The following is an 18,759-nucleotide window of genomic DNA, read 5'->3' on the forward strand; positions in this document are numbered from 1 at the left end:
ATATATTTTTAAAACATGGTAACATAATTGTCACATACATTAATTTTATTATTACTAGAATAAACAACTTCCAATTTTATTTATAAGCATGCAACCGCCCCCCCCCCCCCCCCCCCCCCCAAAAAAAAAAAAAAAATGAAGCATTTCTTATTTTCTTATTATTAGAAGCTTTTAAGATAGGAAGTAGAATTAAAAAAAAAAAAATGTAGTACTTGATACCATACAACCACTACAATCAATGTAGAACTAACAACAATTTCTCATAATATATGTATGGTTAATTGGTTATGAACATTTTTCTTAAGACATTAATAAAGCTGAGGCCCATGTCAAGATATAAATAAATCATGTATGGTTATGAACCCTCCAATTTTTTTTCACCTTGTTCAACAAGTTTTATTGTTCCTCTTTTGATTAAAACTCGATGAATCCGTACAATGCACGGTTTGTTTGAATTTTTTTAAAATATATATTTTTTTAATTTATGTGCTAAAATTGGTTATACATTTAGATAAAATCCTAATATCAAAAGATAATATTTAATATTTAATTAATTTAAACTTAAAATTCTCATTTGTCAATTTTGCTTGCGTGACATTTGAATTATTTAATTCTAAAAGAAATTAATAATCTCTTATTTAATTGGCTACTACTAAGATTTATAATTCTACATGGCGCGCTGAGAAAATTAGATCCTACGTGGCTCTCTAAAATCTCTGGGAAAAACTCCCCATTAGATATTACATTTTACTACTTTTATTTAAGTTTCTTAATTCCAGTGATTTATGCCCATAAGGGACTATCAAAAGGGGACGGAGGGAGTACTACGTATGAGTTATTTGATTAGTGATATGTAATTGACCACTTAGCTCGGAATAGACGTGTAAAATCAAACTAACCATTAAATAAAGTAAGCCATAAAGTCAACAATTGACAATTTAAATAATACGAAGTATTATTCAACACACTATGATTTTCAACTTCCCAACTTTGATTTCTAGCACTAATGATCAATTATTCACAAATCACAATATTCAAATAATATTATTCAACACACTATGACTCCAAAAGTCTCCCTCACTAGTTATTTGCCTCCCTTAGCTTGTTCCCTTCACACCATTTTCAATTTCTCACCACAACTTAAATCCTTAATCTTCCCCTTTGATGCGACAATTTAAATCACTAATTAACCATTACAAGAACCCGTGATTAGCGACTGCGAAAACCGACTGCTAGGTGATCGATCGATCACAAATGAACTTGGAAGAGTTGTTGAAGGAGCAAAATGAGTGGAATTATGGAAAATGCAGTAGGTGGACTAATAGCATCAGAAACTCATGGAATGCTTGCACTACTACTGTCACGTATCGCCGACGAAATCAAGCTAGGATTGGATTACACGAAAGAGTTAAAGGAGCTACAAAGTCAGTTCACTACCCTAAGTTTATTATTAGAGGGTGCTAATGCTTCCTTTCAAACCTACAACAACAATACCCTAGTACATGATTGGCTCAACAAAGTAGACGATGCAGCCTACGAAGCAGACGATTTACTCGATGAGTGTTCGTATGATGCTTTGAAGCGTAGAGACTGGACTAGAAAGGCTAGAGACAAGCTCAAAGATGGAGTTACTTCTACAATTTCGCGCTATCATATGGCACGTAGGGTGAGGAAGTTGAGGAAATTGATAGGTAAAATATATAGTGATGCTAAGGTTATTGGCCTTAAACCAATAAAAGTAGCTAGTGGTAATAATAGCACGTCAAGAAGTCAGGGTGATGAGGTTGAAAACAGGACACAACAAAACCGGCGACAGTGGGTGGATGATCGGTTTCTTGTAGGAAGAGACGAGGACATAACACGGCTTGTTAAGCTGTTATGTGACCCTAGAAACACCGCGACAGATTTAAATGTTGTTGGAATTGTGGGCTTGGCTGGTAAGTTTATTATCTCCAAGCTAAGATTTATACAAAGTGATCAAATGTTCTGTTTTCTTTGATTTAAAACAGAACATTTGATCACTTTGTTTCTTTATGTTCTAAATATTGCCTTACCATGTTAAATATTACAGTTTTTCCTTAGAACTTGTTAGGACTTAGGATCAAATGCTGAATTTTTGACATGATCTTAATCGGTCCTAGCATCGGTCAAACAAGCAAGATAGAACAGAGTGATTAATCCAAGACAGTGAATGTCTTTTAACAAATTAAATGTACTTAAATAAATTTGGAAACGATAATTTTGGTTATTTCTTATTATATGTTAGTAGCTATAAATAGGGGTTTTATACTTTTATTGACACATAAATAAATCATTCTAATCATTTTGTTGTGAATAAAAAATAAGTAAAAATGCTTAAAATTGAAGATGATAATCTTTCACAGAAGCTAGTGTTTCTATATTTTCAACGTTTGGTAAGAAAAATAACTACTTGAACACTTACACCTTTTATATGATCATGATAGGCTTAGGAAAGACGGCATTGAGCAAACGAGTTACTAAAGCACAAGAAGTGATGGGATGCTTCAATTCTCATGTTATTTGGCTTGTGGTCTCTCATAGCTTTGATCAAATCGATATTTTGAAGAAAATGGTTGAGATTCTTTACGGAGAGGCTTCAAATTTGTCGGAAAGTCAAGCCATAGTAAAGAAGCTTCGAGACAAGCTCAATGGGAAGAGGTACTTACTCGTTCTAGATGATGTGTGGGATACATTTGATTGGGAACCATTTAGATGTGCTTTGCTAGAAATTGGTGGATGCAAAGGTACTAGCCTTCTAGTAACCTCGCGAGGCAAAAATGTGGTGGCGAAGATGGACACATATAGTTGTGACAACCATGGTGGAAACATCATACAAAAGGCTTATATCTATCAGTTACAAGGGTTGAGTGAAGACGATAGTTGGTCTTTATTCATGGCGAGGATGAGTGGTGACACTCTAAAGGGTGCCGGTGATGAGGCATACGTGATAGCAAGAAGGATGATAAAGAAATGTGGCGGCGTTCCTCTGGCCATAAGAGCACTTGGAGACTTGTTAAGGGAACAAAGTATTAAGGCATGGAAAGAAATTGAGAAAAGTGATGTATGGGAGAAAGAAGATAAATATGGTATTTTGCCTTCCTTAAAATTAAGTTTCATTTACTTGCCAAATACGGCTTTGAGAAAATGTTTTTCGTATTGTGCCATTTTTGGAGAAGACGAAGTCATTGAAAAGGATAAATTAATTCAACTGTGGATGGCACAAGGCTTCTTGCAACCATGTGATAAAATGGAGTTAACAGGGGAAAAATACTTGAACATTTTGTTGAATAGTTCTCTTTTTCAAGAAGCCGAATTGGATGAGCTTGGAAATGTGGAGACGTTCAAGATACATGATCTTGTATTGTCTCTTGCACGCGTTGTTTCAAGTGACTTGAAGTTTTTGAATCTAGAAGAGAAGATAAAGATCAATGATACTTCAAGTGGGGTTCGACACCAATCAACTACACTCTTTGAAGGAGAGATCACGGCTACATATTGTAAGCAATTTCGTACATACTATTACAATCCACGGTCATTTTATCTAAGGGTGTACATGAGTTTAAAATTCTTGGCGCATTCTATGAACTTAAGAGTGTTATGTTTGTCTAATCTAGGACTAAAGGAGTTGCCTGAGTCGGTTGGTTGCTTAAAACATTTGAGGTACCTAGATATCTCTGGGAATGAGTTTGGGATACTTCCGAAAGTGATCACCAAAATTTACCATTTGCAAACATTGAGAGTATTATCGCTTGGTAAGGTATATGGAAGAAAACACTTTCCAATTCTTTCCAAGGAATTTAGCAGTTTGGTAAATTTGAGGCACATTTGTGCTAGTAAATACCAAGAAATTGGTATACCCTTAGGCTTGTGTCATTTAACTGCTTTGCAAACTATACCGATAATCGATTTAAGAGAAGATTGGGGTGGTAGATTAAGTGAGCTAGGTCCATTGGTTAACCTTAAGGGTACATTGAACATCCAAGGTTTAGAATGTATCCATTGTTTAGACGAGGCTCGAGTTCTTAATTTAGGAACCAAGTTAAATGTTGATAGGTTGATCCTAAAGTGGTCTAGAATTCAAGACCAATCATACCATATGAATAATGAAATCCTAGAAACCCTGCAGCCCCATGAGAGTCTGTCCACTCTTGAGGTTGGATTTTACGGCGGTACAAGACTTCCTAGGTGGTTGATGGAGATGAAAGGCGTAGGAGGATCACCACTATACAACCTCGTCTCCCTAAGATTGACTCATTTTATATACGCAGAGGGAAATCTCAATGTCGAAAATCTTAGGTCACTAAGATTTTTGTCAATAAAACAGTGTTACATGATAACTGTTACATTTCCAAAACATGGGTTCCAATGCTGCAGACTGCTAGAAGTACTGATGCTAGATGGTTGTAACATTGAAAATCTTCCAAACCTTTCGCCATTAACCCGGCTTCGAGCACTAGGCATTACATCATGTCATGGAAGAAGAAAGTACAAATTAGAGCTAGCAGGGTTAGCTAGTCTCCCCTGTTTAAAAAAATTGTACACTGATGAATTGTTACCTACAGACTTGGTGAAAGATAGTCCCCTTTGCGAATCGCTTCGGATATTGGAGTTGGCATGTAGAGATTATTTGTATGATGGTAGGGAAACACTTCCTGTACAACTTCAGCATTTAGAGGCACTGCAAACCTTGGAAATAACCGAGTTCGAATGCCTCAAAACGTTACCGGATTGGCTAGGGAAACTAACATCACTTGAAAGGTTGATGCTTGTTTCATTGCCGAAGTTGAAGTGTCTTCCTTCACAAGATGTTATGCAATCTCTCAACAACTTGAAGTATTTTCAAGTTAGAGGATGTCCTTTGCTAGAGGAAAAGTTTAGCAAAAAGAATGGAGAGTTGTTCAAAGTTATACGTCTCCTTGATGTTAGCTGGTATGTTTATTTCCTCTGTCTTTTTATTTTATTTTTATTTTTTATTTCTGTGTGTGCGTGTGTTAAGATAACATGTATGGAGTATATTTTGACCCCGGGTGTACGATACATCCAAGGGTATTTGTTTGTTCATTTGATGATATAATGAGCAATAATCATCAAAATGAGTAAAAAATAAAAAATACTCTTGGACTTACCGACTTACCGTACACCCAGGTGTATAAAATAATTTTTAGTATGTATTTTTTTTTATGAATTTACAATGAACTTCCCTTTAAGACTAATTATGTATATTTGGGCCGCATGTAGGTTGAATAGCGAGAGGCAAGCGTCATCATCAGTTGAACGATCATTTGTACAGGGTAAATTTAATGTAATATCTGAAAACAATATGAGAAACTCAATATAGACAAATTTGTACTGTACTCCAATAGCAGGAACACATGGAAAATTGTACATTATTATGTATGAAGATTATTTCATGCTATATAATATAACGTTATACAACATACATAATCGATATATTTTGATATTTTTCAATTTTCATGTTTTTTGAGGTTAAAGTGAAATACTTGTTCTTGTTAAATTATACTTGTTCTCATTCTTTAATGAAAAACGATATAGTATATTCAACTCTTATAATTAATTGCATATAATATAGAGCTAAAAGTATATAATAATTTAGGTAAAGTTTCATATGTGATCAGGGTTACTCGGACGGGTAGGTTTACTCGTTTAGTGTTTTATTGTGTGTCAGACTATTAGCCGATAAGTGTTTTATTATGGGCCTGTTCATATTTACTGAATTGAGTTGAACTGAACTGAACTGATTGGAACTGAACTGAACTGAACTGATTGGAACTGAACTGAACTGAATTGAGCGGAAATGAATATTTTATGTGAGAGAGAAATTAAGAGCTGAACTGAACTGAACTGATTGGAACTGAACTGAACTGATTGGAGCTGAACTGAACTGAACTGAAATTAAGTAAATGTGAACAGGCCCTATGTGTCAGACTCTTGCTAGAAATATATATATTGTTTTTAATTACTCATAATGACTGCTAATCTTATATATAATTGTAGTTTTTTTTTTTCTCAACGTTCATTCACAGCACTCCAAATTCTCATCTTTGCAATTCTAGCCCTTCTATTTTTTTTTTTTTTTTGGGAAAAAAAACTAATAACCACCACTTTTACTCATAACTACCTATATCACTCAATTAACGGGTACACTCTAGTTAAGGTAGAGGAGAAGTTTATTAAAAAAAAAAAAAAAAAAAAATAGAGGTGAGGGACGTTCATCTTTTGGCTTGGCAGTTGGCAATCGAGCATACGGCAGCGGCGGTGTTAAGCAGGTAAGTTTTCCAATTTATTAACTCGTAATTAGATAAATAATGGTTGCAATCTAAAACTTCACAATATGTGATTAGATGTTATGTTAATTCATAAATCATGATTGATACTCCGTAATACATAAACCCTAATAATTGTAGGATAATGGAGAAGAAACTGAGAAGAGAGGATGAAGATCGGATTTCAAAATTACCACTAGATCTAAAGCACCAAATTTTGTACTACCTCTCTATCAAAGAGGCTGCTGCAACTTCAGTGTTATCGACTTTGTGGACCGATGTGTGGCTCACCCTACCTTGGTTACGCATCGATAAACCATTCTTCCAACACATCCTCCTTACTCACCCTGACCTTAAAAATTCCCATGAACATATTCTCACTTTCATTGATCATCAAATCTTTAAAAGACGCCGCGTTCATAATAATAACATTATGCTCAACCACCTCCTACTTCATATTCCTAGATTGAATTTTAGAGGTGGCGATAATCTTCCTGAATCAACAATTTCGCTATTGAACCGATTTCTTGTTTGGGTAGTCGTCGAATTCCAAGTGAAGAAGATTGATTTTGCTCTTGGTTATCGTCAAGATAGCTACAAAGGGCTATGGCTTCCTCGAAACAGCGACATATCACCCACCGTGGCTTCTTGGAAAGAATTAGCAGGGGAAATTCCCTGTTTCTCATGGTGAAGCTAAGTGGATGTGTACTCAACTCTTGCCTCGAAACCAGTTGGTCTACCATTAGGATTTTGTATTTGAAACGCGTCAACTTGGTCCATCAGCAGCTACTTGACAGTGTCATGGCTCATTGTCGTCTGATAAAATCATTGAGCATTGTCGATTGCATTGGTGAATTTGACACACTAAACGCCTTGAATCTCAAAAGACTTGTCACTCTATACATATATGATCGACGTAATTATTTCAAGATGATTCAGATAGATGCCCCTAAACTTGAGAATATATACACCTTACATAGTATTGATGGACGGACTATAGAATCAACTGGATCTTGCATTATTCGCAATCTTGCAGTAAGCAAAAGATTAAAGAGTTTAAAGATAATCTGTAATGCTAGAATAACGGATGAATGGTTGAATCACATTGGTATTGATAATCTCTCCAAGCTAAAGCGACTCAACTTGGGTAGTTGTCATAATCTTAAGCGTGTTAGAATATCAAGTAAATCTCTTGATACTATTTATCTATCTAGTAATGGGTTAGAGGAACTCAAGATTGTTTATGTCCCAAGATTGCTGTACCTAAAGTTCTGGTGTTGGTGTGTCAATCGATCTCTTCCTACCCCATCTTTTGTGTTTAATGATGCTACTCGTGCTTCAGCAATGTCTAATCTTTGGTTGCGAGGGTACAACTACACCGATAAGGCTCTTGAGTGTGAGAAGCTAGTTAAGTTTCTGGGCAATTTTAATGTCTGGAGAAGATTGAAACTATATTTTTTCGGGGTTAGTTATCTTTTTTAAAATCCTCTTCTCATATTGAAATTTTGTATGATCGAGTAATTAAAAATATTAATGGTCAAAGATGGACTTAGCTTGATGTACTTGTAATACTTGTTATTGTTTTTCGATTGTGCAGGGTATTGTGGTTCCTTCAAATATAAGAAAGTTACTGAACCCTCCCCTTGTTGTCAAGGACCAGAAACTCAACTATGTTGTGTACTTTTATAAGAGGAACACCAATATCAATCAAGTTATTGATAGTCTATTTTGGCTTTCTGCATATGGTCCAGAGACGATTACTATCGACTTCGATCTCAATGCATCAAAGAAGTTTGAGGTATGAACACTAAAGTATACTTCCTCCGTTCTATTAATATTGTAAAAAGAATAAAATTACGCGTTAAAAAGTTTGAGTATGAGCTAGTTAGTAAATATGTATGTTTAATTTCTTTGTTTACATCTTGTTGTTTTAGCTTAAATATCTGATAATAGTATTGTTTCAATGATTTGTGACTAGTTTGAGTACAAGGAGGACGATAATGCACTAGAGAAGTGTGGTTACTGTGAATCTCTTCCAGTTAGATGTTGGCGGCATTGCTTAGAGAAAGTGACAATCATAAATAATGGAGGTTTGAAATATAGTACAATCAATGCTAAACGTGATGATGAACTAGAAGAATTCTTCAAGACCGCAACAAATCCTCGGAACATTGTCGTAAAGATCATTGATTTGTGACGTACTTGTTGATTGATAATGCTAAACTTGTTGCTTGTTGGATGGACGTGGTGATCGAAATGCCAACATTTAATTTCGGGAATAAATGTTCAATTGCTAATTCATTTTTTTTTTTATGTGGTGTTGATAGTACGTCTGGACGGGATTATAAATACTACGTAATTAAGTTACCTCGTATTATTCCCTACGTTTTTTTTTCTAAATACCTCACTTTGATTTTTGTACTATTCACATACCATAATTTATTTAATTTTTTTTTCTTTGTAAAATAAATAAATGTTATTATATATTATATATCATTAGATTCCTTCAAAAATATATATATATCATTAGATTAGTCATAATGTTTAGTTTCATAATATAATTTTGTTACAATTTTTACTAGTAGACAATTAAAGATAGTAATGGTCAAAGTTGCGTATCGGCAAATGTGCCGGTTAAACTGATCCAAATTAAAAAAAAAAAAAACAGAGGGAGTAATTTAAATGTATTATATTACTCCCTCCGTCACTAAATTACATTCCTGTTTGTGAAATTACACGAGAATTAAGAAGAAAGAATAAGACAAATAACAATAATGAAATATTTCAATGGGAAATACAAAACATTAAATGAAGTCTTTGAATAAAACAAAGATAGATTAATGATGTAATGTCATCAATCCTTTGCAAAAAAAAAAAAAAAAAAAAAAAAAAAAAAAAAAGACCAATAACATGCTTATTATTGAAAATTAAGAACCAATCATATTCATTAGGTTAGTTATGGGAAGTGCAAACTTGAGAAAAACGATGGAAAGAGAAAATAAGAGTGAGAAAACATTAAATATACAACTGAAAAAGAGAGGAATACCCAAAATAGAAACCAGGAATGTAATTTAAGGATGGAGGGAGTATTATACATTTATACGCGATCATTAATCCATTGTTCATAGATAGCTTATTTTTACAATGAGTCTAAAACCTCCCTATCAATAAACAAGTTGTTTGATTGCATTAATTTAAATAGAAAATAGGAAACTAGTTTTTATTTAGGGTTGGACGACAACCGGTTATTACATGTGTTACAATAATTATGAATGAAATTCATTATCAAAATCTAGATTTTTTTTATATTATGTTGTTATATCGTTTACTTAAAAAAAAAAAAATTTGTATCACTTCTGTTTAATTAACCATATATATAATGATCGAGTATAAAACTCAATAACTTTTTTTTAAAGCAATCACAGTGGATTTTAACAGCTATGTATTCAATGCAATTCAAATTAGTTTTAGCTTTCTTTTTCTTATTGTTTCCAGGCATTTCAGTTTTCACAAGCCTTGAATTGCTTTGTTTTAATTTGACATTGAAGCAATACAAATACATTAACCTTAAATGCCTAATAGGCATTAAAATAAATATGTGAAAATATTGACATTATGTTAAACTTATTAGTACAAAAAAATATTTTGTAATTTTTTTATAATATTTTATTGCTAATAACAACCAAATTGTTTGATTCCCACATGTACCAAATCATGAGTGACTAGGATCTAAAATCTAGATGAAATATATTCAACATTCATGTTTAATTTGTTCTTATTCATTGTCTGAATTGATGCTACATATATTCACATACAACTGTTTTGCGGTAAGTATTAAAATAACATGAAAATACCTTTACTAATGGCAACAAGCTAATCATGGACTTGATATATCAACAAGATGCATCTTTCTTTTAGGGAGCCCATATTCAAGAATACTCCATAGTTAAGCGTGCTTGGTTGGGAGTAGTCTTGGGATGGGTGACCTCCTGGGAAGTTTTTCCGGGGTGCGCATGAGTGAGGACAAAATGCGCCGGAAGGACTCGTGTTGGTTTGTGGGGACAGTTGTTGGCCCTCGATGTGCATTTCGTGACAATAGGCCCCTCCCTAATTTGTTTGGGGTCGGGGTGTTACAAATGGTATCAGAGCAACCTTGCGACCGCGTGCTGACCATGGACAATTGATCCTATGTCAGTCGCCTAGCGGGGGAGAATTCTAGGGCCATATGGCCATAGCCAGACTGGATGTAACACTTTGGCTACCCAGTTGCCATTAGGCGTAATACTGGAGTCCCTAGCTTTCCAGGCGCAACGAGGGCGTTGCTGTTTTCAAGTGGGGGTGTATGTAATACCCCTCATGATTGCTTTAAAAGAGTTTGATATACTACTCATATCAACAAGATGCATCTTCCTTTTAGGGAGCCCATATTCAAGAATACTCCATAGTTAATTTAGAAGCAGCTTATATTGATAGATTAATAAAGCTTTGATAATAGTGTCTCTTCCAATATAGGTTAAAGTTAATAAATGTGTGAAGATTATATTGATGAGTCTATGATAATGAATAATATAATTATTGGCAAATTTTGACAAGAACAATGGTACATTTTTTTTTATTGAATTAATAAGTTTGACATATTTAGGTTTTCAAAGATTATGGGCAACAAGTAGATTACTATATGAAAAATAGGAGAATCTTTGAAACGGTGATGAGTATGTAATACATGCAATTATGCAAACTCTTATGCATAGATATGGCTTATTTATGTATATGTATGTCTTATTGAAAGCCCATGACTTATATATATTTATAGTTGAAGGTGGTGCTTGGAAAAATGACCGGAACACTCCAGAACTCTGAACTTCCTTCATTATTCTTGTAACCAAAATATTCTAGATTGTTTACGAACCATATTTCTAATTGCTTACAATGTCAATACTTTTCTATAACGTTCAAATAGATAATTCTAGAGAATCATGAGCAAATACAAACTTTGCCTGATTTTTCGAAAGATTTTAGAATAGGCACAAATACTCCACCAAACAACAGGCCTATAAATTTGGACCACACGGCTCACACCCAATAAATTTTATAAGCTGTCCTCGGGCACATCCCTCGTGGCCAGCCCCCATGCCTAGATGTGCCTCGGCTCGGGCGACAGTAACAACACCCCATAAGGACTTGGGCATGCTCAGCTCATGGGCTGTGGAAACTAAAGTTTAAATAATGGCTACAACTACAAGTCTACAAATACACTTGTTATCATCATTGATTGGTACGAAATTAAAAGCTGGAGAATTATATGGTTGATAACATGATAATTGTACTTAAAAGCATTCCTAGCCATGATTGCTTCCTCAACATCTATCTCAATCCACATTAATTTATATTTCTATAATCTATATCTATATCTATATCTATATCTATACTTAGTATTTAAAAACACAAACCATAATTTTTCATATGACATATGTCATCACAAGTCACTCAATACCATATATGACACATGTCACCCCTTTTAATCTTTTTGTTTAAGTCTTAATGTATTCCATAACTTACATATTCAATTAAGAAAATGAAGTGTTTCATTTCCATCATAATAAAATAAAGTTGAACCAATTAATATACTTCACATAAACATATGAATTGAATTATATAAAAATTTCTTTTTAATTCCTAGACTTAAAAGATAACTTAAACTAATATGTCATTTCATATCCTACAATCTTCATGTATATATACGTAATTAAATTTCATTGTCATTTTCCATTGTTCTACCCTCATTCTTTTTTTCCCTTTAAGTTTTAGCAATGAAACAATTACTTCGTATTTCATATCAAAAGTTTCAACTATTGAAAAACATACCTACATATGAAATAACTTAGGTAAGAACCCGTCCATCAAACGGGCCAAAAGGCTAGTTATTATTTATTTTGCAAATGGAGTAATGTAAGCATTAATTTCCAATATCTAATTTGGTTATTGTAAATATATATATAGTGAACTAAAACGTGCCACGCCTAAACTAATGGTGCTATATAAAGTTCTCATTCATGGCATGCATATGGAGAGATATGGGTAGAATCATGGGTAAGTATAGTTGTACTAATAAAAACAATTGGGGACCTTTATCTATCAATTCTAAGAATATTAAATTTGGGGAATAAATTAAGTTAGCAATTTGAGAAGAAAGTTAGGTTTAGTGTTTACTTTATACATACATTTTAGGATTTTTTCACTTTTACCACAAAAAAAAAATCAAAAAAATGTTTTTTACCACCAAAACTTCTAAAACTTTTATTTTACCACCAAATAAAAAATTAAAAGTTGTTTTTTACCACCTGTCGTCAAAAACCTAACGGAATTTTTTAAATTCTTCGATTTTCGTGTCAAACACATGCTCTTTAGGGGTTTTGGGGGGCACTTTGGTCCTATGGGTCCAATTTGAGGTCAGAATTGACAAAAAGTGATCGGAAATGCCTCGTTTTGCTTGTTTATAAAAACCTCGATTTGCATGAACACGCAAAACGAGGCATTTCCGATCATTTTTTGTCAATTTTGACTTCAAATTGAATCCATAGGGCCAAAGTGCCCCCCTAAACCCATGAAAAACATATTTTGCGCACGAAATTCGAAGGAAATTTTTTTAAGCCGTTAGATTTAACGGTTTTCTTGCCGTTTGGTGGTAAAAAACAATTTTTAGAAATTTTTTTGGTGGTAAAATAAAAATTTTAGAAGTTTTGGTGGTAAAAAACAATTATTTGATTTTTTTGGGTGGTAAAAGTCAAAATTTCCTACATTTTATATAGAGATAGCCATGTGACAAGGACATGGTACAATCCAAAGAAAAGTTAAACCTTGTCCAATTCTAATTATATCAACCATTTGGGTGTCCTAATCCTAGCCATGTTCTTGATAATCTTAAGCATATTTCAATCTAGAAAGTTTGGTTGGTTTTTTTGATTAAAAAAAAAATATACCAACGCAATAACAAATGTCACCGGAACACCGGATAATAACAATGTACGGAGTATAATGGAAGATTTCCTCTCTATGATAAAAGACAGGTATAAATTTTTGTCATTATGACTTTGTATAATTGATTATATATAGTCAACAATCAAAATTTAAGTATGTCAATACTAGCCAAGTAAGAAAGAAAGTTCTTAATGAATACTTATTTGAATTAAATATTGAATTTCATCTATATCAATAATTTTTATGACGTTTTATATTTTATGTACTGTACTAGAATACAATTAAATTTAATATCAGATATTACGAGCCTCATTTATTACCCGAAGTACGAATTATTAATTCCTTAAAAATCAAACTTTTTTTTATTTATTTATTTATTTTTTTTTTTTTGTGTATTAAAAATATGGACATTAGAAAAATTAAAAACCAAGCAAATACAAGTAGTAGATTTAATTTAATTATTTTATCTTATATTTGGGCCAACAGTTTTGGTGTTGGTTGAGGTTTAACGGTCAGTCGATTTCACATAGCCCAAAGGATGTCTTTGTCATTCCACCCCACCAACAAATTTCTTCATTTTTAATCTTCAAAACCTTCCATTTTTATTCTTCTTCCCTCTTCTTCCTTCTTTTTCGTTCTTCACCTTTGATCCATCTGAATTTCTCCATTCAATCAAGGTACTCTCTTTTTCTCTCTCCTCTTCTTTCTGGTTCCTCCTCTTTCCCAAAATCTTAGCTTTTATCGAAATTTTATTGCATTTTTATTTCTAAGTTAGCAGGATTTCTACCTTTGATATCTGAAATTTGTTGGCATTTTGAGAAATAAATCACTTACTATTAGGATTTTCTTGATATTATTATCTGGGTTTCATTTGAAATTGGAAATTATGTAATGGGTATATTTTTTTTGGAATGTTTGAGGAATTGGGCAATGTTATATTGACTTTTAGTACTTGGGAATAATTGGGTTTTTGTAAATTTCTTGTTTTGATGGGTGAATTGTGATTGAGGTGGGATTTATATAATTTGGGTGTTTGTCATTAGAATTATTTATTTGGTTAGTTGATTGATTATTTATGTTAATGTAGCTAAATTTTGATGATGATGATTATGTTGGCTTTTGAAACTGATTTATGGATTATGAATTGTGGCATTTTTGTTGGTTTTAGGGTCTGATTTTGGGATGGGATCATCTTTATCGATTTCGGAACGTTGGAGTTCAGGTTGTTTACATAAGCTGGATTTTCATTTGGTTTTCCCAATTGAAGTCATTGGTTTATTGTAGGAAACCCTTGTAATTCAAATTATATGGCTGTAAAAGGATCCTTCCCAATTAAAGTGGATAGTAACTTACATGGATTTGCCCGCGTGTTAAAATCAGCTGCGTGCGAGTGGTTGTTGCTGTTTCTCTTGTTACTTGATGCAGCATTTTCGTATTTCCTAACAAAGTTTGCTCAATATTGTGAGCTGCAATTACCTTGCATATTGTGTTCAAGGCTTGATCATATTTTAGGAAAAGAAAAGTCGGACTTTTATGTAAATTTGCTTTGTAATAATCATAAGTCAGAAATATCCTCTTTGGTTTCTTGTCATAACCATGGTAAACTTGTTGATGTTCATGGAATGTGTGAAGAATGTCTGTTGTCGTTTGCAAAAAACGAATCAAGGGAAGAAGCATACAAAATTTTGGTAGGTAAGTTGGGATCAGAATGTATTCAGAAACCATTAGTAAATTTGGATATTAATTCTGGTTCTTTGACCACAAAGTTCTGCTCATGTTGTTCTAAACCATGGAGATCTAGGCCAAGTGTGCAGAAGATGGTTCAGTCGAAATTACCTTCATCACCTGTTTCTATTCCTGAGATTCCTCCACCAAAATCACCTGGACATAGATGCCTAAACAGTCAACAGGGCTTGAAGAATAGAAGGGATAGGTTTTCGTTGCCAATTAAACCTCTTGTCTTAGGAAGTAAAGATCATGATTCCTTGTCTCATGTTGGATATACTGAAGTGAAGATCAGTTCAGACTCTGACTCAGATTTCCCATTTTCTGATGATGATGATCTGATCAATGTGCCTCGGAACCGGAAAATGAATGAATTTTTATCACGACAGGGCTCCAAGTTCACCCCGAAGACTCAGTATGCTGATGTTTTCCCAGCAGTGCAACACCAGAAATCAACTCCTGCCACTAGCAATTTAATGTCACCACATCTTGAGCCTGAAAAAGGAGAAACAACCACTCCAAGGTTCATTTCTAATGGTGATTTAAGGAAGGGCCTTGGAGAGCTAAACTGGCAACAACTTATAAAAAAAGCAAGTCCTTTAGCACCTGAGCTTGTGTCTTTGGATGATATTCCTTTATCATACAGTGCTCCAAAGGGTTCACCAGCTATATCAGCAGATGAAGGTGACAGAGTTTCTCTCTCAAATACGCTCGATGCTTCTGGTTATACAGATTATATTTCTCACAAAACTGCTTTGTCATCCAAAAACTTGCAACCACCAGCTAGACTATCAAAAGAGAATTGTAAGTTCATAGTGCTTGTACCTCATTCTTTTTGGTTTAGCTCGTTTAATTGTTGCAATTTCATTTGGTTTATAGGCTTGTGGTGTTTATCCAAGCCCCTAATATCTTGATTACTGTTTGTTAATTTATATAAACTACTTCCAGGTATCGAAACTAAGGAAATTGGTGACACGGGACTTACCTCTGCCATGAATAATTGGGAATCTATTGGTTTGAATAGCACCTCAATTCTTTCTTCAAGAAAGGATGCTGCATTTGTGCCTAATAACAATTCTGTCATTGGTGCAAGAGACCTTGCTCCTATTACTATTAAGGATGTTAAAGCTTTGAACCTTTTATCAGAACAAATTGACAGTACCGCTTGCAATGGTATTGAATCAGCTGAGGAACCATCTGTTTCAAAAGTATCAGACCCCCAAACAGATTCATCATCAAGCAATACATCCCCTTCAGTGAATGGTCTCTCTGATGAACCACAGAAGATTCAAAATCCTAGTTCCAATGATACTCTGATCCCTCCAAAATCTCCAACAAGTATGGAGAGGTCTCAGTCCCTTGAATCTCTAGAAGAAAGTGTAAGTGAAATTGAAGGTGAAAGTCTTGTTGACAAGTTGAGACGACAGGTTGAATATGATAAGAGATGCATAAACAATTTGCACAAGGAACTAGATGAAGAGAGAAATGCGTCTGCAATTGCTGCGAATCAAGCTATGGCTATGATAACTAAGTTGCAAGAGGAGAAGGCTGCTCTTAACATGGAGGCTCTTCAATATCTGAGGATGATGGAAGAGCAAGCAGAGTATGATGTGGATGCGCTGGAAAAGGCTAATGAAATGATTGCTGAAAAGGATAAAGAAATACAAGAATTGGAGGCAGAGCTTGACTATTTTAGAATAAAGTATCCAGAAGATTTTCCGGAAATGAATTAAGAAATTTTGTTTGCAGAGGATGCACAAGGCTCCTACTTTGAAAGCACTGAAGTTAAGAGTTCGTAGAATTGAAGATATTATCACACTGCACATCCTTGAATGTCGTACAATATCTGGAAGCTTTGCAGGGTATATTTATTAATTCCTGGTTACTTTCTTGCTCCCTTTGTTGTTCTTTCTGTTTCTCTTTTTAGACAATGCAGTATAGGTTGATTTCATAAATGTTATCAGACTCTGGAAAATGGTTATAGCCGCTAACACTTTTGCTGACTATCTTGTTCCTGAGGTTCTGAAAAGTAGATTGAGATACTCAGATGGCTAACAAATTGGATAGGGTTTTGAGTTAATACCTAGTTTATTACCAATGTTAAAATGATGAAGCTGAATGGAGATAGCATATTTGTGTATGCTTTTTTTTTTTTTTTTTAATTTTTTTTTATTGGTGTAAAGAGAGTCACATATGGCAAATGATGTAGATGAGATTTGATCCCGGGTCTTACTTCCACCCCCAAGACCCTAACCAACAATGTTAGTTGACATCCACATAATTGTTTATGTTTATAAATATTTACAAGAATTTTTTCATTATAGGCTACTTTGCTACTGTGTTTTGACGTTGGAAGTATGACGGCAATAGTTTGCACTCTGTATAACATTTATAGTTTTATACCCCCAAATTTATATTGGACCAAAGGAGGAATCTTGTTATTTGACCTTCAGTTTTTTTCTGCAAACAGATTCCTGCTGGAAACAACTGGACAAAGAAATTGAAAGCATCAGCTTGTTGCGAGTGATTCTGAGGAGAGGCCATGCTAACTTTCAGCAGCTGCTTAGATGCTGAGATGATTACGTAAAGAAAGTTCTCATTAAGGTATCAGCTCAATACTTTGATGAAAATGATCAGCGAAGTCTGCCAAAACCTGTGCTAGTCTTTTGCATCATTATTTTTTGTCTGAGGTGTGTATACATTCGATTGTTGTCATTGAAGCAGCAGCAGTGGCATATCTTGTGGATATTCTCAGAACAGAATTATCAAACTGTATACTAGTATGCATCTCTTTGATATGTTATCAATTGTTTTGAGGCTGAATCCAATCGGCCAACATGCACCTGATTGTATCTGCCTATGTAAATTTTGACCCCATTGATTTGGTTTTCTTGTAATTCTCACAGCTTAGGAATACCATTGTTTTCCCAACTGCAAAATTTACTTAGTGTCTTACTTTGCTCATGGTGTTATGCTATGCATATATTATGTCATGACTTGCATTTTTCTGTGCTACCACAATCAAAGCAGTGGTTTCAAAATCGCACAAAGTTGCAGGGCAAGTAGTACGGAGTACATAATACTAGTGAAACTTTGATTCTACCAATATTGTGTTCATCATTCTTACATTTCCATTTCTATCTCCTCGTTTTATTTTGTGCAACATAGTTAGGATTCATACATGGGTTAGTTTATGTTAAACCGCGCATGTTTTATATGGAGTACTACATATCAAGTAGACAATTTTCGTCAAGTCTGAACTTTGAAGACACTGGGTTCTACATGATTTGGAGTCTAGTTTCTCACATCTTCACGGATGCTTCTTTTCTTGTTTCTTTATTTTTACACTGTTTAGGTAATTGTTTCTAATATAAACGCATGTGCAAGTTTGCGACTTTTACTGTAATATTTATATTTAGTACCACCCATTACTTTGTACTCTGTAATTTTTTATTTTTACCGGATTTTATAGAACACTATTTAACCTATTATACGAAGTTCTTTGTAGGAATATTACTCCCAATAATATTTGAAAATTCATTATCATAGGACAGTGTACTATTGTCTCATTGTAATTATGAATGACCAAACTTATATGATGATCTTTCACGTGCAAAATCAAAATTGTGTTTTTCTTGTCATCAATAATTCAATGTATACCAAAGGTTTTGATATTTTAAAGCTTAGATTGGGACTTAAAGTGACATTTTATTTATTTATTTATTTATTTATTTATTTATTTATTTATTTA

General features: G+C 33.8%; 2 protein-coding genes across 2 annotated transcripts; both read left to right on the forward strand.

Moving 5' to 3' along the window:
- The first annotated feature begins 1,002 nt into the window (after positions 1-1,002).
- On the forward strand, positions 1,003-5,447 carry LOC145599269 (putative disease resistance protein RGA4). Its single transcript, XM_081655669.1, has 3 exons — positions 1,003-1,937; positions 2,466-4,950; positions 5,260-5,447. The coding sequence occupies exons 1-3, from the start codon at positions 1,286-1,288 to the stop codon at positions 5,357-5,359; spliced, it is 3,237 nt and encodes a 1,078-aa protein (XP_081511795.1). The 5' UTR covers positions 1,003-1,285; the 3' UTR covers positions 5,360-5,447.
- Positions 5,448-13,843: 8,396 nt separating this feature from the next.
- On the forward strand, positions 13,844-17,939 carry LOC145597946 (putative myosin-binding protein 4). Its single transcript, XM_081654228.1, has 4 exons — positions 13,844-13,960; positions 14,452-15,812; positions 15,957-16,870; positions 17,479-17,939. Exons 2-3 carry the CDS (start codon positions 14,591-14,593, stop codon positions 16,739-16,741), a joined length of 2,007 nt encoding a protein of 668 aa, XP_081510354.1. The 5' UTR covers positions 13,844-13,960; positions 14,452-14,590; the 3' UTR covers positions 16,742-16,870; positions 17,479-17,939.
- Positions 17,940-18,759: the final 820 nt, after the last annotated feature.

Source organism: Chenopodium album, chromosome 20, assembly GCF_948465745.1.
Source record: "Chenopodium album chromosome 20, dcCheAlbu1.1, whole genome shotgun sequence".
NCBI lineage: Eukaryota > Viridiplantae > Streptophyta > Magnoliopsida > Caryophyllales > Amaranthaceae > Chenopodium > Chenopodium album.

Excerpts from the sequence above, each read along its gene's own strand:
- LOC145599269 (XM_081655669.1), top strand. The coding sequence starts at position 1,286 with ATGAGTGGAATTATGGAAAATGCAGTAGGTGGACTAATAGCATCAGAA. Across the intron at positions 1,938-2,465 it reads TGGAATTGTGGGCTTGGCTG|GCTTAGGAAAGACGGCATTG; the intron begins GTAAGTTTATTA and ends TGATCATGATAG. Across the intron at positions 4,951-5,259 it reads CGTCTCCTTGATGTTAGCTG|GTTGAATAGCGAGAGGCAAG; the intron begins GTATGTTTATTT and ends GGCCGCATGTAG.
- LOC145597946 (XM_081654228.1), top strand. The coding sequence starts at position 14,591 with ATGGCTGTAAAAGGATCCTTCCCAATTAAAGTGGATAGTAACTTACAT. Across the intron at positions 15,813-15,956 it reads TAGACTATCAAAAGAGAATT|GTATCGAAACTAAGGAAATT; the intron begins GTAAGTTCATAG and ends AACTACTTCCAG.